Genomic DNA, 26,372 nt, shown 5'->3' with positions numbered 1-26,372 from the left:
ACGTGGGAGCATTAATGTAATGCATACTTTATATACAGGGTGGGTATAAGAGTCAATGACAGTGGGTAATCCGGGCCTTGTTAAGGAGGCCAGCTGCCGACGGGAAGAAACTGTTTTTATGGCGAGACGTTTTAGTCCTGATGGACCGCAGCCTCCTGCCAGAGGGAAGTACCTCAAAGAGATTGTAACCTGGGTGGGAGGGGTCAGCCACAATCTTACCTGCACGCTTCCTGGTCCTGCAGTCTGCCCTTGTCCTTGGCAGTGGCAGCAGCGTACCAGATGGTGATGGATGAGGTGAGGATGGACTCGATGATGGCAGTGTAGAAGTGCACCATCATTGTCTTTGGCAGGTTGAACTTCTTCAGCTGTCGCAGGAAGTACATCCTTGGACTCCCTGCTCTTTAAGGACGTCCTCATCCACCAGGAAGTGACCTGTGTAGTCCTTCGATCGGGACAGGATTGCGTAGGCGGCGTCCGCAATGATGTCAGTCGTACGACACTGTTTCCCAATTCCGTCTCCGCCCAACATGTCCATTGCTGCCGTCTGTATCGCTACGGTAACAACACACAGGCCAGAGCAGGGTTAGCGTCATGGAGGGTCAATGAGGAGCCTGTTAGCATGCTAACACTTAGCCACTGACCGGTTTTAGGCCAGAGGGCGTTGACAGCGATTTGACCTCTGAACTCTTCGGCCATTCCCAGGACGCACATGGACATACCGTACTTCGCCATTGTGTACGCTGAATAAAACAAACAAACCACGCGTTAGTACTGCACAGGTGTATGATGGGATGCTGAGTGGTCTGTTGCTATGGTTACCTGTGTGGTTCTTGAACCAGACGGGGTTGAGGTTGAGCGGAGGCGACAGATTCAGGATGTGAGGATTGTGACCCTTCAGCAGGTGAGGGAGGACCATCTTAGACCTGACACATACAGACGCTCGTTAACTCCGCTCGTTAACTCCGCTCGTTAACTCCGCTCGTTAACGAGTTAAACAAAACTACAACATTCTAGTTAACAATGAAAGTCTATTAGCATGCTAGTTTAACAGTATGACTCGTTAGCCGAGTTAATTAACCTCGTTAGCAGTGTGTCAGACTCTTACGTCAGGTAGGTTCCTCTCAGGTTGATTCCCAGCATCAGGTCCACCTTCTTCATGGGCGTCTCCAGAGTTCCTGTCAGACTGATGGCGCTGGCGTTGTTCACCAGGATGTCGATTCCTGCCAATCAGAAACAAGCTGATGATGATGTCACTGTTGGGGCAGGAAGTCTCCCTGACGTGATCCCTCACCAGCTTCCCACCCACTGATACACTGAGCCATAAACCCAGAACAACTTCTCATTTATCTAATAGAGCAACAATTTGAAAAACTAATTTCATTCAGAAACATAAATACATACATACAAACAAACAAACAAACAAACAAACAAACATACATACATACATACATACATACATACATACATACATACATACATACATACATACATACATACATACAAACATAAATACATACAAACATAAATACATACATACAAACATACATACATACAAACAAACATACAAACATACATACATAAATACATACATACAAACAAACATACAAACATAAATACATACATACAAACAAACATACATAAATACATACATACAAACAAACATACATAAATACATACAAACATACATACATACATACATAAATATCTTGATAAAAATGTGCGGATATTAACTCGTAGCGAACAGGTGAGAGTGTGAATGTACCTCCAAACTTGTCGACAGCTTTCTGAACGGCCTCTCCGATCTGCTGCTCGTCGCGAATGTCGACGATGCAGGCCAACGCTTTCCCTCCGGCGGCCTCCACTGAAACAGAGAGCATGCTGGGTCAGAGTCACCGTCTCATTAAACAGGGTTTAATCTGTTAGCATGTAGTCTGTTAGCTCCTCACCCTCCTCCGCAGCGCTGTAGATGGTTCCCGGCAGTTTGGGGTGGGGCACAGCGGTCTTGGCGGCGATGATGATGTTGGCTCCATCTCTGGCAGCTTTCAGAGCGATGGCCTTACCGATCCCTCGACTGCCCCCGGTGATGAAGAGCGTGCGGCCGGCTAACTTCCTGTAACACGGCGAGAAGAAGAACATTAAGACTAATGACGAAGGGCTGGATCAATACGGGATTATTGGCAGTTGGGATCAAATAAATAGATAAAGATAAGAAGAGAAATAGAAAGCTGTGCAGAAGAACGTGGGAGCATTAATGTAATGCATACTTTATATACAGGGTGGGTATAAGAGTCAATGACAGTGGGTAATCCGGGCCTTGTTAAGGAGGCCAGCTGCCGACGGGAAGAAACTGTTTTTATGGCGAGACGTTTTAGTCCTGATGGACCGCAGCCTCCTGCCAGAGGGAAGTACCTCAAAGAGATTGTAACCTGGGTGGGAGGGGTCAGCCACAATCTTACCTGCACGCTTCCTGGTCCTAGAGGCGTACAGGTCCTGGAGGGATGGCAGATTGCAGCCGATCACCTTCTCAGCTGATCGAATGATACGCTGCAGTCTGCCCTTGTCCTTGGCAGTGGCAGCAGCGTACCAGATGGTGATGGATGAGGTGAGGATGGACTCGATGATGGCAGTGTAGAAGTGCACCATCATTGTCTTTGGCAGGTTGAACTTCTTCAGCTGTCGCAGGAAGTACATCCTCTGCTGGGCTTTCTTGGTGAGGGAGCTGATGTTCAGCTCCCACTTGAGGTCCTGGGTGATGATGGTACCCAGGAAGCGGAAAGACTCCACAGAGTCGACTGGGGAGTCACACAGGATGATGGGGGCGGGTGGGGCTGGGTTCTTCCTAAAGTCCACAACCATCTCCACTGTTTTTAGAGCATTTAGCTCCAGGTTGTTCTGGCTGCACCAGGTCACCAGATGGTCAATCTCCCATCTGTAGGCGGACTCATCTCCACCAGAGATGAGCCCAATGAGGGAGGTGTCATCCGCAAACTTCAGGAGCCTGATGGACTGGTGACTGGAGGTGCAGCTGTTGGTGTACAGGGAGAAGAGTAGAGGAGAAAGAACACAGCCCTGAGGGGATCCGGTGCTGATGGTCTGGGAGTCAGAGACATTTCTACCCAGCTTCACGTGTTGTTTCCTGTCAGACAGGAAGTCTGTGATCCACCTGCAGGTGGAGTCAGGCACAGTGAGCTGGGAGAGCTTGTCCTGTAGCAGAGCAGGGATGATGGTATTAAACGCAGAGCTGAAGTCCACAAACAGGATCCTGGCATAGGTTCCTGGGGAGTCCAGATGCTGGAGGGTGAAGTGTAGGGCCATGTTTACTGCATCGTCTACAGACCTGTTGGCTCTGTAGGCGAACTGCAGGGGGTCCAGGAGTGGGTCCGTTATGGCTTTCAGGTGGGAAAGCACAAGGCGCTCAAAAGACTTCATGACCACAGAGGTGAGGGCAACAGGTCTGAAGTCATTTAGTCCTGTGGTCCTTGCTTTCTTGGGTACAGGGATGATGGTCGATGCTTTGAAGCAGGCTGGCACGTGACATATCTCCAAAGAGGTGTTGAAGATGTCAGTGAACACCGGAGACAGCTGGTCAGCACAGTGCTTCAGGGTGGATGGAGAGACAGAATCTGGTCCGGCTGCTTTGCGGTGGTTCTGCCTCTTGAAGAGTCTGTTGACGTCCCTCTCTTGGAGGCAGAGAGTCGTCACTGTGGTGGAGGAGGAGGGATTCACAGAGGTGTGAAGCTGTGAAGTGGCCCCAGCTCCTGCTGGGCTGGGGGAGGGACTGGTGAGGTGGGGCCGGTGAGGGGTGTCACGGGGGATGGTGTCAGGACTGCTCCTTTGTCTGTCGAAGCGGCAGTAGAACTCATTCAGCTCGTTTGCCAGGCGCAGATCATTGATGGAGTGAGGGGTTTTGGGCTTGTAGTTAGTTATCTGTCTGAGCCCCTTCCAGACAGAACCAGAGTCGTTGGCTGAGAACTGGTGTTGAAGTTTCTCAGAGTACTGATGTTTAGCTTCTCTCACCGCCTTCCTAAACTTGTACTTGGACTCCTTAAACTTGTCCCTGTCCCCACTCCTGAACGCTTGCTCCTTCTGCAACCGTAGTTGAATGAGTTTGGCTGTGAACCAGGGTTTGCCGTTGTTGTAACTCACCCTGGTGCGTGATGGTACACAGCAGTCCTCACAGAAGCTGATATATGACGTCACAGCCTCTGTGTACTCATCCAGACTGTTAGTAGCAGTCCTGAACACATCCCAGTCAGTAGAGTCCAAGCACGCCTGGAGATCCTCCACAGCTTCACTGGTCCACTGCTTTGATGTCCTCACAACAGGTTTGCAGAGCTTTAATTTCTGCCTGTATGAGGGAATCAGGTGGACCATGACGTGGTCGGAGAGGCCCAGTGCGGCAGGGACGGCGTGATAAGCTCCGCTGACTGTAGTGTAACAATGATCCAGTATATTCTTCTCTCTGGTCAGGCATTTAATAAACTGTTTATATTTTGGAAGATCGTGACTGAGGTTTCCTTTGTTAAAGTCACCGAGGACAATAACTAAAGAGTCCGGGTTAGTCTGCTCCACATACAGTATCTGGTCGGCGAGTATGCGCTGTGCATCCTGCACGTTGGCCTGCGGTGCAATGTAAACACCGACCAGAATGAATGAAACAAACTCACGGGGGAGTAAAAAGGTTTGCAGTTTATAAAGAAAGATTCCAGAGTAGAAGAGCAGTGCTGTTGGATCACTGTCACATCATTACACCAGCTACTCTTGGTATAAAAACAGATACCTCCACCCCTTTGTTTTGCCGGAGAGTTCTGTGTCACGATCCGCTCTGAGGAGTTGGAAGCCTGCCAGCTGCAGCGCAGAGTCCGGTACCGATCCACTCAGCCACGTCTCTGTGAAGCATAAAACAGAGGATGAAGAAAAGTCACTGTTTTTCCCCAGAAGTAGCTGAAGTTGGTCCATTTTGTTGCACAGTGAGCGCACATTGGAGAGGAATATTCCAGGTAACGGCGTACGATGTCCGCGCTGGCGGAGACGCACAAGCGCACCGGCACGTCTCCCTCTCCTCCTGCGTTTCACTGCGTGAGCAAAGGTGAGCGCACTTTTGACCACAATGTCCAATAATTCCACGGAAGAAATAAGAAAAGTGGGAAAGAGATCAGCTGGAGTTGTTCCCCTGATGTTCATGAGCTCTTCTTTAGTGAAAGAGCCCCGGGTATCACAGCCGAAAACTGAATTAACACACAAAGCAAGAAAAAACAAAGCGCACCAACACACCGAGGCGGCCGTACTTGGCATGCTCCTAGGCCGTCCTTAGACGTATCAGCCTGTATGATGAGCTGTTTCTGTGGATCAAAGAATCTGAGCACAGGAGCATTTGTGAGAGCATCTTTCAGTTTTTTGACTGCTTCGTCATGTTCGTGTTGCCACTGCCACATATTGTCCTTCCTGAGCAGCTGTCTTAGCGGCGCTGTTATGGTGGCCTTGCCTGGGATGTACTGCGCCAGGTATTTTGTCATGCCTAGCATCCTCTGTAGTCCTGCTTTGTCAGTGGGTGGAGGCATCTCAGCTATGGCTTTAACTTTTGCCTCGTCTGCTTTCACACCCTCTGAAGTGACGACGTGGCCCATGTAGTTGACGCTGCTCACCTTGTACTGTATTTTCTCTTTGTTGAATTTCACATTTGCTTCTTTTGCTCTGGTCATCACTTTCTGTATTATCTCATCATGTTCTTTTTCTGTAGCTGCCGCGATGATCATATCGTCAGCTATGATGTGTACTCCTTGTATGTCACCGAACGCTTCACAATTGCGCTGCTGAAAAACCTCGCTTGCTGACTTGATTCCAAACGGCAAACGTTTGAACCTATATCTTCCCCACGGTGTGTTAAATGTGCACAGCAGCGATGACTCCTTGTCAAGCTTTACTTGCCAGTAGCCGTCCTTCTCATCCAGCACTGTGAATATCTTCTTACCAGCAAGTTTGCACAAAACTTCATCTGTTGTGCGGATGGAGTAGTGCTGTCTTAGTATTGCTTTGTTTAAATCAGTGGGGTCCAAGCAAACCCTCAATTTCTTCTTATCTTTCTTTTCTGTGATTACAAGGCTAGTTACCCATGGTGTTGGCTCCGTCACCTGTGCAATCACATCTGCTTGTAACAGGTCATCAAGAGTGTCTCTGAGTTTATCCATCATGGCCAGTGGTATTTTTCTGCAGCCATGTATGACTGGCGTAGCCTTGGGGTTTGTGTGGATGTGATATTCTCCGGCAAACTCCCCCAGACCTTCAAAGACTGTTGGGTGTGGAGCTATCAGCTCCTCCTTCGTAGTTGGATGTTTCACATCCAGTTTGTCGATGTCCAGCCTTTTTACCAGGTGCAAGTCTACACAAGCATCTCCCCCTAGGATAGGTGTAGATGAGTGTCTCGATATGTAAAACGGCAGACTTGCATGAGCTTTGGGTGTAGAGCACTTGAGTGTGAGTAACCCCTCTGGCCTCAGCCTCATCCCTCCATAAGCCACCAGCACTGTTTTTGTGGGCTGTAGTTGCAGGTGTGCTCTCCTTTCCCGTCTGGCCTTCCTTTTCATGGACTTAAACATCCTCAGTGGTAGGACATTGGCCTCTGCTCCTGTATCCAATTTGAACCTTACGGACATGTTGTCAACCTGTACTTCAGAGTACCAGGACTTGTCAAGGCTGGAGTCGAGCTGGTCAATGTTCACTGTTCCAATAAACAGAGTGTCAATTTCTGGACTGATATCATGCACTGTCCTTCTATGCTGTGCTTTACCTGACCCACACATCTTTGCATAGTGGTTCTGTTTACCACACTTGTGGCAGGAAACTCCATATGCTGGGCATTGTTTGGGCTGGTGTGATTTTCCACATTTTCTGCATGTGTTTACATGTCCACTGCTTTGTGTGTGTTGAAAAGGTTGCTTTGGTCCTTTATTGCGTGGTTGACTGTCCTGTTTTTTCTTATGCACTGTATGTACAGATCTCTCTTGAGTGGCTGCGCTCATTGCTTCTATTTGAGCTCTGGCGATCTCAGCAGCACGGCAAGTGTCTATGGCCTTTTCTAATGTAAGATTTGGCTCTCTTAAAAGTCTCTCTTTAAGACGCTGGTCATTCATACTGAACACAATCTTGTCTCTGATCATGTCGTTTTCCGAGGCGCCAAATTCACAGTCCTTACTTTTTTGTCTGAGCTCCGTCACATATTTATCAATGGAGACAGAGGCTGTCATAGGGTGCGCCCAAAATTGGTGCCTTTCAAACACTGTATTCTTCTTGGGCAGACAATATGCTTCAAAAGCTGTGAGAACATCTTTCACAGTCTTTTCTTCTGGAAGGTTAAGTGTGTTATACACTTCGAGAGCCTCCTCTCCTAGTGCGTGCAGTAAGATGGAAACTTTGATCTTTTCATCCTTACCCTCTGCACCACTCGCGGTCATGTAGATTTGGAAGCGCTGTTCCCATCTTCTCCAGTTTTCTCCCAAGTTGCCTGTCAACACCAGTGGCGATGGTAGTTTGAACTGCTCCATCATACCGTCTCCTGTCGTTGCAGGTCTCCGTGCGTCTACTTTTTTTAGGGACGCTACCACTAGCACAACTTTTAGCTAGCAAAACTCTGGTGTTTTTCGACTTCGGCAAACTGACGAACTGGACCAACTTCTGACACCATGTTATAGTTCTTCATGGCCGGGTGACTCGACATACATAATGGACATCCGTAGGCTTGTCTTTAACTCCAACAGTGTCGCTTTATTGCCCACACGTTGCCTGCATTACACTCACTCCGGTAGCCCGGGAACTAGACACATCACAACCTAGTATCCCTCCGCCTACACTTCACTAACATCATCGTGACAGTATAAGTGCACGGCACTATATACTACACCGTCAGTGGTTCAGACCCTTAAGACATCCAGATAAACCCACTAAAAGTTCATGTTAGTTTAATTTAATTAAAATTAGCTCGAAGCAACACGAAAACAGGACAACCAGAGAGCTGCTGCTCCTGATTGGTTGATTCCTCTCACTAGTCACGATTGGCTCCTCGTTGCTAGGCAGGAAATAGGCTGGCACAACGTCACGATTGCTTGTCTTTGGTCATTTTCAACTGAAGGAGACAAACATTTAAAAACAAAGTAACACAATGTGTCCTGGTCGTGGGTGAAACCTGAAGTCACAGATCAGAACGTAGATTTGTGATCTTAGATAGGAAATAATGCATTTAATAATTTTATAAGATACAAACTAGAGTAAGGAGCGTGAACTCATAATTATTCACAGTGAATAAACTCATCACACTCACAGGTGGACAGGTGCTCAGTGGCTCCGCTCACATCCATGTGACTCAGCATTCAGTCACACAGACAAAATAATGAAAATATATCAGAAACACCAACTCATCACATTCACCAAGAAATATGAACCATCACTAACCTAATATAATACAATTATTAATTAATGGCTCCTATTAAATCTTAATCTTTCAGGAGGCATCCATCACTTCTATCCGCCTGATGTAGCGGAGCACATGGGAGGAGGAAGGTTGTTCTATATAATGTCATTTAGCTAAAGATTAGTCTGAATTGCTAAGCTAGGCAGTTTGAGTCTGTGATCGGACCTTACTCGACCATTATTCACTGACGTTCAGATACAACTCTGAAGCACACAGTTGTATTTCAATGCATTATAACTTTGTTTATCCACTTTAAACAGAGGAGCAACCCCTGATGTTGTGGGAACTGTTTATATTCCTTTAGGCAGAGATTAGTTTGGAGCGCTCTCATTGGACAGGAAGGTTTAAAAATGCTTCACCATCAAAAGATACTGAATATCAAACTTATTCAGTTGGTTTTATGTTGTTCAAGTTCTTTTTAAAAGCCCATTATGGACATTTTCTACCTTACAATAAGAGAATCCTGTTGATGCCGTTTTCTACTGATAGACGTCCTAAAACATGGGTTCCAGTTTCCAGTTTAAAGCTAGGAGTTAAATCACTATAGCAGATTACACAATAAAATAAAAGTTTCTGTCACAATATGTCTGATTAATTATCAGAAATTAATGAATGTACAGGTGCATTTCAATAAATTAGAATATCATGACAAAGTTCATTTATTTCAGAAATTCAATTCAAAAAGTGAAACTCATTATATAGATTCATTACACACAGAGTGAAATATTTCAAGTCTTTATTTCTTTCAAGTTTTATGATTGTGGCTTACAGCTAACAAACCCAAAATTCAGTATCTTAGAAAATTAGAATATTTCATAAGACCAATACATTTTAACACAGAAATGTCTGCTTATTCAAAAGTATGTTCATATATGCACTCAATACTTGGTCGGGGCTAATCTTCCATGAATTATTGCATCAATGCAGCGTGGCATGGAGGCAATCAGCCTGTGGCACTGCCGAGGTGTTATGGAAGTCCAGGTTGCTTTGATAGCGGCCTTCAGTTCGTCTGCATTGTTGGGTCTGGTGTCTCTCACCTTCCTCTTGACAATAGCCCATAGATGCTCTATGGGGTTCAGGTCAGGTGAGATTGCTGGCCAATCAAGCACAGTAAAACCATGGTCATTAAACCAGGTATTGGTACCTTTGGCAGAGTGGGCAGGTGCCAAGTCCTGCTGGGAAATGAAATCAGCATCTCCATAAAGCCTGTCAGCAGAAGGAAGCATGAAGTGCTCCAAAATGTCCTGGTAGACATTTGGCTGCGTTGACTTTGGACTTGATAAAACACAGGGGACCAACACCAGCAGATCCCCAAATCATCACTGACTGTGGAAACTTCACACTGGACTAAAAGCAACTTGGATTCTGTGCCTTTCCACTCTTCCTCCAGACTTTGGAGGAAGACCTCGATTCCCAAATGAAATGCAAACTTCACTTTCATCTGAAAAGGGGACTTTGGACCACTGAGCAACAGTCCAGTCCTTTTTCTCCTTAGCCCAGGTAAGACGCTTCTGACAGTTGTAGCCCATGTCCTGGATACATCTGTGTGTGGTGGCTGTTGATGCACTGACTCAGCCTCAGTCTACTCCTTGTGAATCTCACCCAAATTATTGAATGGTCGTTGCTTCACAATCCTCTCAAGGCTGCGGTTATCCCTGCTGCTTGTGTACCTTTTTCTACCACACTTTCCTGCCACTCAACTTTCTATGAATATGCTTGGATACAGCACTCTGAACAGCAAGCTTCTTTAGCAATGACCTTCTGTGGCTTTCCCTCCTTGTGGGTGGCAATGACTGTCTTCTGGACAACCGTCAAGCCAGCAGTCTTCCCCATGATTGTGTAACCTACTGAACCAGACCATTTAAAGGCTCAGGGAAACCTTTGCAGGTGTTGACTTAATTAACTGATTAGAGTGTAACATTGTGAGTCAACAATATTGAACTAGTACTAATATTAAAATTTTCTGAGATACTGAATTTTGGGTTTGTTAGCTGTAAGCCATAGTCAAAATTAAAAGAAATAAAGGCCTGAAATGTTTCACTGTGTGTAATGAATCTATACGAGTTTCCCTTTTTGAATTTGACTACTGAAAGAAATGAACTTTACCATGATATTCTAATTTAAATCTACAGGCGCATCTCAATAGTCTCAAGTCAAACAAATCTTTACAAGTTAGGAAAAAAGGGAATAGACGGATTTAGTAATGCTTTGGTTTATTATCACACACACACACACACACACACACACACACACGTGAGGGGGTGAATGGGTGGGTCAGACGTGTCAGGCAGTGGTGGGGCGCCCGTGGTGGTGGTCGTCATCGGGACGCCTGGGGCGCTGGGGGCCACCCATGGTGGTGGTAGTCAGCAGGGCGCCCGTTGTAGGCGCTCGGGGCGTCCGTGTCCCGGGTGTCCCGGGTGCCCCGGGTGCCCCGGGTGTCCTGGGTGCGCCGGGTGCCCTGGGATTCAATCTTTGAAGTGATTTATTTAGACTCTGCTGGGAAAACATCCACGATGCTGGCAGCTTGTTCCACTGCAGCAACACAAACTAGGCGGGATCGACACCCAAGAGCTCTCCAAAACCCCAACCTGTGGGAGCTTTGGGACTTTGAGCAAGTTCTAGTGGAGCCCGTCATCCAGGAACCGACGGAGCCCAGTGGGTTCCGGAATGACGAAGTGACTGATGCTGACACAGAAATCTTTGAGTTGTGGGGATTTGATGAAATTTCTGAAGGGCCGTATACCGGAATCGACACCCCTGGTGCCCCGACGACTACCACCAGTACCAGCACCACCACCACTTGCGCGACGACGACGACCACCACCACCACCACCACCACTTGCGCCCCGACGACGACCACCAGCAGCACCACGGGCGCCCCGGCGACGACGACCACCACCAGCAGCACCACGGGCGCCACGACGACGACCACCACCACGGGCGCCCCCACCACTGGCTGACACGTCTGATGCCCCGACGACGACCCCCACGGCGACCACCACCACGGGCGCCCGACGTTCCAAGAGGCAGTTTCACAGTGACATCTGTTGTTCTGCAAGTCACCAACGGTGGCATCAGTTGCAGGGATGTTGCAGGATTCTCACAGGTGGCCAGACCAGTTACGTTTGCCTGCAGCAGATGGTCAAAGTAACGAAGTCTCAGCTGACGAAACCAGGTTCCATTTGAAACCTGGAGAGTGAAAAAACACAACCGTCACCAGGGGGAAAAGTCAATATTTAACTCATTCTAGCTCTTATCTTTAAGCAGACTATATCAGAAGCAAAGTAATCAGACAGTTTATCGCTAAATCAAAATTAAAAAAGGGGAGTAGAAATTATGAACATTTGGTATTTAGGGTGATAATGAAAATCAGATAGATAATCTAATATATATCTATAGATAGATATATAGATAGATATATAGATAGATAGATAGATAGATAGATAGATAGATATATATATATCTCTATATATCTATATATCTATATCTATATATCTCTATATATCTATATCTATATATCTCTATATATCTCTATATATATATCTCTATCTATATCTATATATCTATATCTATCTATCTATCTATCTATCTATCTATCTATATATATATATCTCTCTATATATATATCTCTATCTCTATATATCTATTTATTTTTATTTATTTCTTTTTTTTTAAATGTTCCTACCCATAATGCCAAGTGGCAGCTGGTATAAGGCAGCGTCAGCAGCATCCACGGCCCGAGGTTACGAACAGAACCTTGACATCCATCTGTCAACAACCTCCTCCCGTCTGTGGAAAGACGATAGGACAAAATGAAAAGATAGTAACCCATCACCCATTAATTAGGATTAACCTAAAAGGACCAGTGTGGGATTTAGAGCGTTTGATAACCTGGGAATGAGATCGGGCTGTGGAAGAGAAACTGGTTGCAGGACTTGTGAAAAACATGAAAGTCGCTCTAGATCCAGTGTTTTTGTCCACTCTGGGCTACTGTACAAACATGGCGGACTCCACCGGAAGAGGACCTGCTTCCTCTGTAGATAAAAAAAATGTCATTCTAAAAAGGTACCGAACACAATGATTGTTATATTCAGCTGATTAAAGGCAAACAGACATCATATTCACAACTCAGATTTATTTAATGAAACACTTTGTTCTGATGGGTGGACCCTGAATAAATAATGGAGGAACGGACTGTACAGACTTTACAATCTGCTCTCTTGTTTGCAGCATCTGAATAAATGTTAAACTTGTTTTGTCAGAACGTGGAGCCACAGCCAGCTTTTAATGGAGACAGGCTTCTATTGGGGACCCTGCTTTTACTGGAAGTTAAAAAAAAAAAGTCTTAGAAAACTTAATTCAATTTTATTTGTATAGCGCCAATTCAGAACAGAAGTTATCTCAGGACACTTTTCAAATAGAGCAGGTCTAGACCGAACTCTTTATAACATTTACAGAGACCCAACAGTACCACCATGAGCAAGACCTTTGAGACAAGGGCAAGGAAACACTGCCTGTTAAATAGACAGGTTGATGGCTTCGATGAAGAAATGATTGAAGTTAACTGATGAAGATCGATAGCAGAAAAACAGTCTAAATATACATCTAAGTTTACATTGACAGAAGTCCCTGAACTTGGAGAGCCACTGATAACTGTTGATGGCAGTTGGTGATTAATTTTCTCTCTAATAGTAATAATTTTATTATAGAAGAAGCTCATGAAGTCATTGCTACTTAAGTTTATGGGGATATGTGGCTCGATAGAGCTGTGACTCTCTGTCAGCCTGGCTACAGTGCTGAAGAGGAACCTAGGGTTGTTCTTATTTTCTTCTATTAGTGCTGAGTAATAGGCTCCTCTGGCAATACGGAGGGCCTTTCTATAGGTTTTAAGATTATCTTGCCAATTTGAGCGATATTCTGATAATTTGGAAGAGCGCCATTTCCTTTCAGATTGTCTAGCTATTTGTTTTAACTGGCGGGTTTGGTGGTTATACCAAGGTGCTAGTCTCCTATGGTTTAATAATTTCCTTTTTATAGGAGCGATAGAGTCTAATGTTGATCGTAGTGAGCCTGTAGCACTATCGACAAGATTATCAATTTCAGAGGGACTAAAGTCGTTATAGGACTGTTAAATTCAGACATGGCATTGAATTAAACACTGAAGGAATCTCCTCCTTAAATTTAGCTACAGCACTGTCAGATAGACATCTGCTGTAGGAAGTGTGGGAGAGAAACAGGATTTGGGGGTAATAAAATAGATGTGCCCCTGGTCAAAAGGTTGAGTTTATGATAGGAAGAGCCAGGGGGAAGTCACACATCAAAGGACCATTTGGTGAGAGAGACCTGGATTTACAGGAGTAACATTTGCAAGACACACAGGGGGTTTCATTGTTTGTGATGTAATGAGATGCACTGAAATGTATATAAGGGAGAGCATTTTGGAAGTCGGGAGAGAACATCCATGACGTGACCTTCTCTCTATGCAGCATGAAGTAAAGTGACTTGATTATCACACCGGCTTGAAAGTTCTTCAGAGACTTAGCACCTCTCAACTTTGGGAAGAATTTCCACGACAGAAGTTTTGCCTAATGGCTTATAATCTAATAGTATGAATTCAAAAGTTATTAAATAATGGTCAGATAGGAAAGGATTATGTGGGAAGACTATAAAATGTTCAATATCAATGCCATATGATAGAACAAGGTCAAGAGTGTGATTAAAACAATGAGTTGGTTTATTTACACTCTGACAGAAGCCAATTGAGTCTATTAATGAGATAAATGTGTTACTAAGGCTGTCATTGTTAACATTCACATGAATATTAAAATCACCTACAATAATTACTTTATCTGATTTAAGGACTATACTTGATAGAAACTCTGAGAATTCAGATATAAAATCAGAGTACGGTCCAGGAGCGCGGTACACTATAACAAATAGAACTGGCTGCAGTGTTTTCCAGTTTGGGTGAGAAAGACTAAGAACAAGGCTTTCAAATGAATTATAATTTAGTTTAGGTTTAGGGTCCATTAAAACACTCGAATCATATATAGCTGCTACTCCACCTCCTCGGCCTGTGCCTCGAGGAATGTGAGTATTAATATGACTGGGGGGGTGGATTCATTTAGGCTAACATACTCCTCGTGGGACAACCAGGTCTCAGTAAGACAAAGTAAATCAATATCATAATCTGATATTAATTCATTCACTAAAACAGCTTTAGAGGACAGAGACCTGATATTTAACAGTCCACATTTCATTCTCTTATTTTGTGCTACTGAGGAGTTGGTTTTAATTTTTATTAGGTTTTTATGTTGAACTCCTCTTGTTTTTATTTCTTTAAATAATTTTGGTGGTCGGGGGACAGACACAGTCTCTATGGGGTTTTGGGTGGGTGACTGTTCTAAAGAAAGAGCAGAGGAGTGTGTAAGACAGCAGCTCTGCTTCCTGGTCCTAACTCTGGACTGTCAGGTTTTAGAAATAAACTTCGCCATATTTCTAGATAAGAGAGCCGCTCCATCCAAAGTGGGATGGATGCCGTCTCTCCTAATCAGACCAGGTTTTCCCCAAAAAGGCTTCCAGTTATCAATGAAGCCCACATCGTTTGCTGGACACCACCTCGACAGCCAGCGGTGGAATGACGACATGCGGCTGTGCATGTCATCACTGGTCACATTGGGCAGGGGTCCAGAGAAAACTACGGAGTCCGACATTGTCTTAGCATAGTTACACACCGACTCCACATTAATCTTAGTGACCTCCGATTGGTGTAAACGGGTGTCGTTACCGCCGACGTGGATAACAATCTTACTGTATTTATGTTTATCTTTAGCCAGCAGTTTTAAATATGATTCAATGTCGCCCGCTCTGGCCCCAGGGATACATTTAACTATGGCCGCTGGCTTCGCTAACTTCACGTTTCTGACTATGGAGCTGCCAATAACCAGAGTTGGTTCCTCAGCGGGTGTGTCGCTGAGTGGGGAAAATTTATTAGAAACATGAATCAACACCATGCGCTAATCTTAATTTGGCAGCTTCAGTAAACATTAAATGTGACTGATTAAAGCACATGAAGATTTCTGTAGCTCCGCCCCCACTGCAGTGTGCCGGTGTAAAGAGTTTAATAGGTTTCATTTGAACCTTTTTAACGTTTTATAGTTTGAGCTAAAGCTTGCTGATGCTCCTGGTGTGACATTATATAATGAGACTGAATCAGTCAGTAAACTAAACTTCTATATTTCATTCTGGCAATCCAAGTGTGTAAAATCTCTGCAGCTGGTGGACGAATCAAACTCACCTGCCAGGCGCAGATCAGTGTGTCGAATGAGCGAGAAGCGAACAGACAGCGAGCTGCCGCTGCAGAGATACTGCGCCCGGCCGAAATCTGACGCCTCACCACCGTCACGGCGCTCTGAAACAGAAAGAGTTACTGCTGATGCATGATGGGAAGGAATCCAGTTCAACTTCAGTTCTGATAGCTAGCGCCCACTAAAGGCAGCAGAGAGAACCACAGGGGGCGTGGCCGTAGCTGGACTAAGCTAGTGGCTCAGAGAAGCTAAGAGACATTTTTTAACAAAAGTTGATTTTTTTCATTAATGATACAATAAATGTAAATATTAGCAGCAGTTTAATTATAATTACATTTATAATGTCTGCTGGTTGAGGAAGGTTACATTTATTTAATTATATTTCAGGGTTTAATTAGCAGTTAGTAAAAACAAAGTGAGTGTGAAACTATTTAAATCACTTCATTCACTTCATCAGGACAAACTCTGAACTCCATGTTGGATTTAACTTCCTTTATTGATCACAGGTGGATCTTTTTACCGTTCAGGAACTTCCACACCGGCACCGGAGAAAGTCTTCCGCCGCTCCCGGTCTCCTCCAGCAGCGCCGTGAGCTCGGCGTCCCGGTGCTGGTCCTGTGCCGTGTTGAACCGGGCTAGAGTCAGCAGACTGATCCAAACCCAGACCATCATCATCATCGTCGTCGTCGTCGTCGTCGTCATCCGTCCGAGAACCGCCGACATGCTCCACTGTTCTCTGCCGAGGGGAACGACCCGAAGAGCGGCTGGAAGCTGACGGCCGGAGCCGCCACAGCTGCGACTAAAAGCCCTCCGTACACCTGGATCCGGCCTCTGATTGGATAACGAGAACCGGAAGTTCAGCAGCTGCACTCGCAGGTGTGTTTGAGAGACTGAGTGAATCACTCATGCTCATTGTTTTATGGTGTCCGACAGCAGATACTGATATTTGTAGATTTATACAGATACTGATACTCTGATACTTCATAACTCTAATAATAATAATAATAATAATAATAATAATAATAGTATATTATTTTATAATTATAATAAAGGAAACCAAACGTTTTAGTTTTGAGGAACTTGAATATTTATCACACTCCCATTTATCTGACAGGTATTCTTACTTATAGGCATGCACGGTCCTTATATAGATATTAATAATAATATATATATTAATATTAATATGATAATTAAATGCCCCCTTTTACTAAGAGATCACAGAAGAAGAAAACAGGAGGGTTTTTACTTAAACAGTTTTTATTGTTTGATGTGTAAAATGTGACACCAGCTTTTACACATAAGACAGTTTATTGATCCACACACACAGGCTGAAATACACACTTCACACTTGTTGACACGCAACAGGGAGAGATGGTGGAGTGACTGGCTGCAACACACACATCTATATATATCTATATATAAATATATAGATATATATATAAATATATATATATAAATATATATATATATATTTATATATGAATATTAACATTAATTCTAATGTTAATAATGGTCTGTGTGCTGAATGTCCTCAGTATAATAATATCAGAGATATAAACAGAGTTCTCTGAATGAAACCACAACGTTTTCAGTTTTTTATTAAGGTTTTATTAAAATGTTATTATTTCATTATTATTTTATTAAGGCAACATGTACAGCGGGTGGGCGGGGCCTGAGTGGGTCTGGGGGCGGGGCTTCAGTCTCACAGTTTGGCCTTGCTCATGCGGGTCATCAGTTTCTCCAGTTTGAGGGCGAGCGTCATGTCGCCTTTGATCCGCAGCTTCCCCGACATGAAGGCCATCGTCGGCTTCAGCTCCCCTGAGGACGCCAACACACAGCTGTTACCACGGAAACAACGCCGCTAAATCCATCGCTATGGCTGTGTTTTACACCAGCGTTACCGTGGTGACGGCTCACCTGCAAACATCTTGCTGAAGTCGCTCGAGTCCATCGCCATGATGACGTCGGCTTTGACGGGCTGGCCCGGCCCCCGCGCTGCCGGCGCCGCTCTTCAAGTCCAGGAACCAAACGCCTTTGTGATCTCCTTATATGGACATAAAGACGTTCATGTTGTTGCCACGCCCACAGAATCTCCTTATATGGACACAATCTAACTTTACTGTTACCTGATAGGTCGAACTGATAAATGCCCTGTGTTGTCTTGACGACGTCTTCGTTGATGACTCCTCTGATGGCGTCAAACGTGCTTTCTATTGGTCCACTGGAGGGAGGCGGTGGTTTGAAGGCTGGGGTCGCCCCTAGCAACGTGGAGAAAAAAAAAACAGGTAATTTGACTGGTTTGTCTTTATGAGACATCAGGGGGCGCCACAGTGACGCTTAAAGGCACAATGAGGTCAGTGTGCTGTTTATTATAATGTAATTATAGATATATTTCATTATCCTACTTTAGAAACTGTGTTTGTAATATCTGTAGTATTTATAGTATTTACAATATTTACTGTATTTATAATATTTACTATATTTACTGTAGTTATAGTATTTACAATATTTACTGTATTTATAATATTTACTATGTTTACTGTATTTATAGTATTTACTATGTTTACTGTATTTATAGTATTTACAATATTTACTGTATTTATAGTATTTACTATATTTACTGTATTTACTGTATTTATAATATTTACTGTATTTATAGTATTTATAGTATTTACTATATTTACTGTATTTACTGTATTTACAGTATTTATAGTATTTATAATATTTACTGTATTTATAATATTTACTGTATTTATAGTATTTACTGTATTTACTGTATTTATAGTATTTACTGTATTTATAATATTAACTGTATTTACTGTATTTATAGTATTTACTGTATTTATAGTATTTATAGTATTTACTGTATTTATAGTATTTACTGTATTTATAGTATTTACTGTATTTATTGTATTTATAGTATTTATTGTATTTATAGTATTTACTGTATTTATAGTACTTACTATATTTACTGTATTTATAGTATTTACTATATTTACTGTATTTATAGTATTTACTGTATTTACTGTATTTATAATATTAACTGTATTTATAGTATTTATAGTATTTACTGTATTTATAGTATTTACTATATTTACTGTATTTATAGTATTTACTATATTTACTGTATTTATAGTATTTACTGTATTTACTGTATTTATAATATTAACTGTATTTATAGTATTTATAGTATTTACTGTATTTATAGTATTTACTGTATTTATAGTATTTATAGTATTTACTGTATTTATAGTATTTACTGTATTTATAGTATTTACTATATTTACTGTATTTATAGTATTTATAGTATTTACTATATTTATTTACTGTATTTATAGTATTTACTGTATTTATAGTATTTACAATATTTAATGTATTTATAATATTTACCATATTTACTGTATTTATAGTATTTACTATATTTAATGTATTTATAATATTTACTATATTTACTGTATTTGTAGTACTTACTATGTTTACTGTATTTATAATATTTACTATATTTACTGTATTTATAGTATTTACTATATTTACTGTATTTATAATATTTACTATATTTACTGTATTTGTAGTACTTACTATGTTTACTGTATTTATAATATTTACTATATTTATAGTATTTACTATATTTACTGTATTTATAGTATTTACTATATTTACTGTATTTATAGTATTTACTATATTTACTGTATTTACTGTATTTATAGTATTTACTATATTTACTGTATTTACTGTATTTATAGTATTTATAGTATTTATAGTATTTGCTGTATTTACAGTACTTACTATATTTACTGTATTTACAGTATTTGCTATATTTACAGTATTTATAGTATTTGCTGTATTTACAGTATTTACTATATTTACTGTATTTATAGTATTTACTATATTTACTGTATTTACAGTATTTACTATATTTACAGTATTTATAGTATTTGCTGTATTTATAGTATTTATAGTATTTGCTGTATTTACAGTATTTATAGTATTTGCTGTATTTATAGTATTTATAGTATTTATAGTATTTACTGTATTTACAGTATTTATAGTATTTGCTGTATTTATAGTATTTATAGTATTTACTGTATTTACAGTATTTGCTGTATTTACAGTATTTATAGTATTTGCTGTATTTACAGTATTTATAGTATTTACAGTATTTATAGTATTTGCTGTATTTATAGTATTTACAGTATTTATAGTATTTGCTGTATTTACAGTACTTACTATATTTACTGTATTTATAGTATTTGCTGTATTTACAGTATTTACTATATTTACTGTATTTATAGTATTTGCTGTATTTACAGTATTAACTATATTTACTGTATTTATAGTATTTATAGTATTGGCTGTATTTACAGTACTTACTATATTTACTGTATTTATAGTATTTGCTGTATTTACAGTATTTACTATATTTACAGTATTTACTATATTTACAGTATTTACAGTATTTACTATATTTACAGTATTTATAGTATTTGCTGTATTTACAGTATTTATAGTATTTGCTGTATTTACAGTATTTATAGTATTTACAGTATTTATAGTATTTGCTGTATTTATAGTATTTATAGTATTTACAGTATTTATAGTATTTGCTGTATTTACAGTATTTATAGTATTTACTGTATTTACAGTATTTACTGTATTTACAGTATTTATAGTATTTACAGTATTTATAGTATTTATAGTATTTACTATATTTACTGTATTTACAGTATTTACTATATTTACAGTATTTATAGTATTTGCTGTATTTACAGTATTTATAGTATTTGCTGTATTTACAGTATTTATAGTATTTACTGTATTTATAGTATTTATAGTATTTACTGTATTTACAGTATTTGCTGTATTTATAGTATTTATAGTATTTGCTGTATTTACTGTATTTACAGTATTTACTGTATTTACAGTATTTGCTGTATTTATAGTATTTATAGTATTTGCTGTATATACAGTATTTATAGTATTTGCTGTATTTACAGTATTTACAGTATTTGCTGTATTTATAGTATTTACAGTATTTATAGTATTTGCTGTATTTATAGTATTTGCTGTATTTATAGTATTAGCTGTATTTATAGTATTTACAGTATTTATAGTATTTACTGTATTTATAGTATTTGCTGTATTTAATGTATTTGCTGTATTTAATGTATTTACTGTATTTATAGTATTTGCTGTATTTACAGTATTTATAGTATTTACTGTATTTACAGTATTTATAGTATTTGCTGTATTTATAGTATTTACTGTATTTACAGTATTTATAGTATTTGCTGTATTTATAGTATTTACTGTATTTACAGTATTTATAGTATTTATAGTATTTACAGTATTTATAGTATTTACAGTATTTATAGTATTTACTGTATTTATAGTATTTGCTGTATTTATAGTATTTGCTGTATTTAATGTATTTACTGTATTTATAGTATTTGCTGTATTTATAGTATTTACAGTATTTATAGTATTTGCTGTATTTATAGTATTTGCTGTATTTATAGTATTTACAGTATTTATAGTATTTACTGTATTTATAGTATTTGCTGTATTTATAGTATTTGCTGTATTTATAGTATTTACAGTATTTATAGTATTTACTGTATTTATAGTATTTGCTGTATTTATAGTATTTGCTGTATTTATAGTATTTGCTGTATTTAATGTATTTACTGTATTTATAGTATTTGCTGTATTTATAGTATTTGCTGTATTTATAGTATTTGCTGTATTTAATGTATTTACTGTATTTATAGTATTTGCTGTATTTATAGTATTTGCTGTATTTAATGTATTTACTGTATTTATAGTATTTGCTGTATTTATAGTATTTACCGTGTTCCTCCATCTTTTTCACCAGTGTCTCGGGTGCGTCGTCCAGGAAGAAGTCTGGCAGCAGGGGGTGCCCTGTCGACCAATCAGAGACCACAATAACTACCACATGACAGTGTGCAGGAAAGCTAGCTTGTAACTACACATGCTAGGTTAGCATTAGCTCAGCTAGCATGCTCTCACCTGGTTGGACGGCGTACTGATCGAAGTTTTGGACTCCCTGCTCTTTAAGGACGTCCTCATCCACCAGGAAGTGACCTGTGTAGTCCTTCGATCGGGACAGGATTGCGTGGCGGCGTCCGCAATGATGTCAGTCGTACGACACTGTTTCCCAATTCCGTCTCCGCCCAACATGTCCATTGCTGCCGTCTGTATCGCTACGGTAACAACACACAGGCCAGAGCAGGGTTAGCGTCATGGAGGGTCAATGAGGAGCCTGTTAGCATGCTAACACTTAGCCACTGACCGGTTTTAGGCCAGAGGGCGTTGACAGCGATTTGACCTCTGAACTCTTCGGCCATTCCCAGGACGCACATGGACATACCGTACTTCGCCATTGTGTACGCTGAATAAAACAAACAAACCACGCGTTAGTACTGCACAGGTGTATGATGGGATGCTGAGTGGTCTGTTGCTATGGTTACCTGTGTGGTTCTTGAACCAGACGGGGTTGAGGTTGAGCGGAGGCGACAGATTCAGGATGTGAGGATTGTGACCCTTCAGCAGGTGAGGGAGGACCATCTTAGACCTGACACATACAGACGCTCGTTAACTCCGCTCGTTAACTCCGCTCGTTAACTCCGCTCGTTAACGAGTTAAACAAAACTACAACATTCTAGTTAACAATGAAAGTCTATTAGCATGCTAGTTTAACAGTATGACTCGTTAGCCGAGTTAATTAACCTCGTTAGCAGTGTGTCAGACTCTTACGTCAGGTAGGTTCCTCTCAGGTTGATTCCCAGCATCAGGTCCACCTTCTTCATGGGCGTCTCCAGAGTTCCTGTCAGACTGATGGCGCTGGCGTTGTTCACCAGGATGTCGATTCCTGCCAATCAGAAACAAGCTGATGATGATGTCACTGTTGGGGCAGGAAGTCTCCCTGACGTGATCCCTCACCAGCTTCCCACCCACTGATACACTGAGCCATAAACCCAGAACAACTTCTCATTTATCTAATAGAGCAACAATTTGAAAAACTAATTTCATTCAGAAACATAAATACATACATACAAACAAACAAACAAACAAACAAACAAACATACATACATACATAAATACATACATACATACATACATACATACATAAATACATACATACATACAAACATAAATACATACAAACATAAATACATACATACAAACATACATACATACAAACAAACATACAAACATACATACATAAATACATACATACAAACAAACATACAAACATAAATACATACATACAAACAAACATACATAAATACATACATACAAACAAACATACATAAATACATACAAACATACATACATACATACATAAATATCTTGATAAAAATGTGCGGATATTAACTCGTAGCGAACAGGTGAGAGTGTGAATGTACCTCCAAACTTGTCGACAGCTTTCTGAACGGCCTCTCCGATCTGCTGCTCGTCGCGAATGTCGACGATGCAGGCCAACGCTTTCCCTCCGGCGGCCTCCACTGAAACAGAGAGCATGCTGGGTCAGAGTCACCGTCTCATTAAACAGGGTTTAATCTGTTAGCATGTAGTCTGTTAGCTCCTCACCCTCCTCCGCAGCGCTGTAGATGGTTCCCGGCAGTTTGGGGTGGGGCACAGCGGTCTTGGCGGCGATGATGATGTTGGCTCCATCTCTGGCAGCTTTCAGAGCGATGGCCTTACCGATCCCTCGACTGCCCCCGGTGATGAAGAGCGTGCGGCCGGCTAACTTCCTGTAACACCGAGAAGAAGAACATTAAGACTAATGACGAAGGGCTGGATCAATACGGGATTATTGGCAGTTGGGATCAAATAAATAGATAAAGATAAGAAGAGAAATAGAAAGCTGTGCAGAAGAACGTGGGAGCATTAATGTAATGCATACTTTATATACAGGGTGGGTATAAGAGTCAATGACAGTGGGTAATCCGGGCCTTGTTAAGGAGGCCAGCTGCCGACGGGAAGAAACTGTTTTTATGGCGAGACGTTTTAGTCCTGATGGACCGCAGCCTCCTGCCAGAGGGAAGTACCTCAAAGAGATTGTAACCTGGGTGGGAGGGGTCAGCCACAATCTTACCTGCACGCTTCCTGGTCCTAGAGGCGTACAGGTCCTGGAGGGATGGCAGATTGCAGCCGATCACCTTCTCAGCTGATCGAATGATACGCTGCAGTCTGCCCTTGTCCTTGGCAGTGGCAGCAGCGTACCAGATGGTGATGGATGAGGTGAGGATGGACTCGATGATGGCAGTGTAGAAGTGCACCATCATTGTCTTTGGCAGGTTGAACTTCTTCAGCTGTCGCAGGAAGTACATCCTCTGCTGGGCTTTCTTGGTGAGGGAGCTGATGTTCAGCTCCCACTTGAGGTCCTGGGTGATGATGGTACCCAGGAAGCGGAAAGACTCCACAGAGTCGACTGGGGAGTCACACAGGATGATGGGGGCGGGTGGGGCTGGGTTCTTCCTAAAGTCCACAACCATCTCCACTGTTTTTAGAGCATTTAGCTCCAGGTTGTTCTGGCTGCACCAGGTCACCAGATGGTCAATCTCCCATCTGTAGGCGGACTCATCTCCACCAGAGATGAGCCCAATGAGGGAGGTGTCATCCGCAAACTTCAGGAGCCTGATGGACTGGTGACTGGAGGTGCAGCTGTTGGTGTACAGGGAGAAGAGTAGAGGAGAAAGAACACAGCCCTGAGGGGATCCGGTGCTGATGGTCTGGGAGTCAGAGACATTTCTACCCAGCTTCACGTGTTGTTTCCTGTCAGACAGGAAGTCTGTGATCCACCTGCAGGTGGAGTCAGGCACAGTGAGCTGGGAGAGCTTGTCCTGTAGCAGAGCAGGGATGATGGTATTAAACGCAGAGCTGAGGTCCACAAACAGGATCCTGGCATAGGTTCCTGGGGAGTCCAGATGCTGGAGGGTGAAGTGTAGGGCCATGTTTACTGCATCGTCTACAGACCTGTTGGCTCTGTAGGCGAACTGCAGGGGGTCCAGGAGTGGGTCCGTTATGGCTTTCAGGTGGGAAAGCACAAGGCGCTCAAAAGACTTCATGACCACAGAGGTGAGGGCAACAGGTCTGAAGTCATTTAGTCCTGTGGTCCTTGCTTTCTTGGGTACAGGGATGATGGTCGATGCTTTGAAGCAGGCTGGCACGTGACATATCTCCAAAGAGGTGTTGAAGATGTCAGTGAACACCGGAGACAGCTGGTCAGCACAGTGCTTCAGGGTGGATGGAGAGACAGAATCTGGTCCGGCTGCTTTGCGGTGGTTCTGCCTCTTGAAGAGTCTGTTGACGTCCCTCTCTTGGAGGCAGAGAGTCGTCACTGTGGTGGAGGAGGAGGGATTCACAGAGGTGTGAAGCTGTGAAGTGGCCCCAGCTCCTGCTGGGCTGGGGGGGGAGGGACTGGTGAGGTGGGGCCGGTGAGGGGTGTCACGGGGGATGGTGTCAGGACTGCTCCTTTGTCTGTCGAAGCGGCAGTAGAACTCATTCAGCTCGTTTGCCAGGCGCAGATCATTGATGGAGTGAGGGGTTTTGGGCTTGTAGTTAGTTATCTGTCTGAGCCCCTTCCAGACAGAACCAGAGTCGTTGGCTGAGAACTGGTGTTGAAGTTTCTCAGAGTACTGATGTTTAGCTTCTCTCACCGCCTTCCTAAACTTGTACTTGGACTCCTTAAACTTGTCCCTGTCCCCACTCCTGAACGCTTGCTCCTTCTGCAACCGTAGTTGAATGAGTTTGGCTGTGAACCAGGGTTTGCCGTTGTTGTAACTCACCCTGGTGCGTGATGGTACACAGCAGTCCTCACAGAAGCTGATATATGACGTCACAGCCTCTGTGTACTCATCCAGACTGTTAGTAGCAGTCCTGAACACATCCCAGTCAGTAGAGTCCAAGCACGCCTGGAGATCCTCCACAGCTTCACTGGTCCACTGCTTTGATGTCCTCACAACAGGTTTGCAGAGCTTTAATTTCTGCCTGTATGAGGGAATCAGGTGGACCATGACGTGGTCGGAGAGGCCCAGTGCGGCGGGGACGGCGTGATAAGCTCCGCTGACTGTAGTGTAACAATGATCCAGTATATTCTTCTCTCTGGTCAGGCATTTAATAAACTGTTTATATTTTGGAAGATCGTGACTGAGGTTTCCTTTGTTAAAGTCACCGAGGACAATAACTAAAGAGTCCGGGTTAGTCTGCTCCACATACAGTATCTGGTCGGCGAGTATGCGCTGTGCATCCTGCACGTTGGCCTGCGGTGCAATGTAAACACCGACCAGAATGAATGAAACAAACTCACGGGGGGGAGTAAAAAGGTTTGCAGTTTATAAAGAAAGATTCCAGAGTAGAAGAGCAGTGCTGTTGGATCACTGTCACATCATTACACCAGCTACTGTTGGTATAAAAACAGATACCTCCACCCTTTGTTTTGCCGGAGAGTTCTGTGTCACGATCCGCTCTGAGGAGTTGGAAGCCTGCCAGCTGCAGCGCAGAGTCCGGTTACCGATCCACTCAGCCACGTCTCTGTGAAGCATAAAACAGAGGATGAAGAAAAGTCACTGTTTTTCC

The 26,372-nt window shown here is 42.2% G+C and overlaps 1 protein-coding gene across 1 annotated transcript in view; it reads right to left on the bottom strand.

Annotated features, from left to right (window-relative positions):
• Window positions 1-17,009: 17,009 nt before the first annotated feature.
• The window catches only part of LOC127361954 (hydroxysteroid dehydrogenase-like protein 2), a 103,504-nt gene continuing 94,141 nt past the window's right edge, over window positions 17,010-26,372 (bottom strand). The window contains 12 exon segments of the mRNA XM_051397147.1: window positions 17,010-17,588; window positions 17,688-17,752; window positions 17,754-17,814; window positions 17,897-18,028; window positions 21,618-21,689; window positions 21,798-21,905; window positions 21,908-21,991; window positions 22,081-22,179; window positions 22,259-22,362; window positions 22,545-22,659; window positions 23,198-23,296; window positions 23,382-23,546. Of these exon segments, the coding sequence (XP_051253107.1) occupies window positions 17,473-17,588; window positions 17,688-17,752; window positions 17,754-17,814; window positions 17,897-18,028; window positions 21,618-21,689; window positions 21,798-21,905; window positions 21,908-21,991; window positions 22,081-22,179; window positions 22,259-22,362; window positions 22,545-22,659; window positions 23,198-23,296; window positions 23,382-23,546 (1,220 nt within the window). The 3' untranslated portion in view covers window positions 17,010-17,472.

This window comes from Dicentrarchus labrax, unplaced genomic scaffold, assembly GCF_905237075.1.
Source record: "Dicentrarchus labrax unplaced genomic scaffold, dlabrax2021, whole genome shotgun sequence".
NCBI lineage: Eukaryota > Metazoa > Chordata > Actinopteri > Moronidae > Dicentrarchus > Dicentrarchus labrax.
The sequence above is the reverse complement of the archived record's forward strand: the minus strand, read 5'-3'. Positions and strand labels throughout refer to the sequence as shown.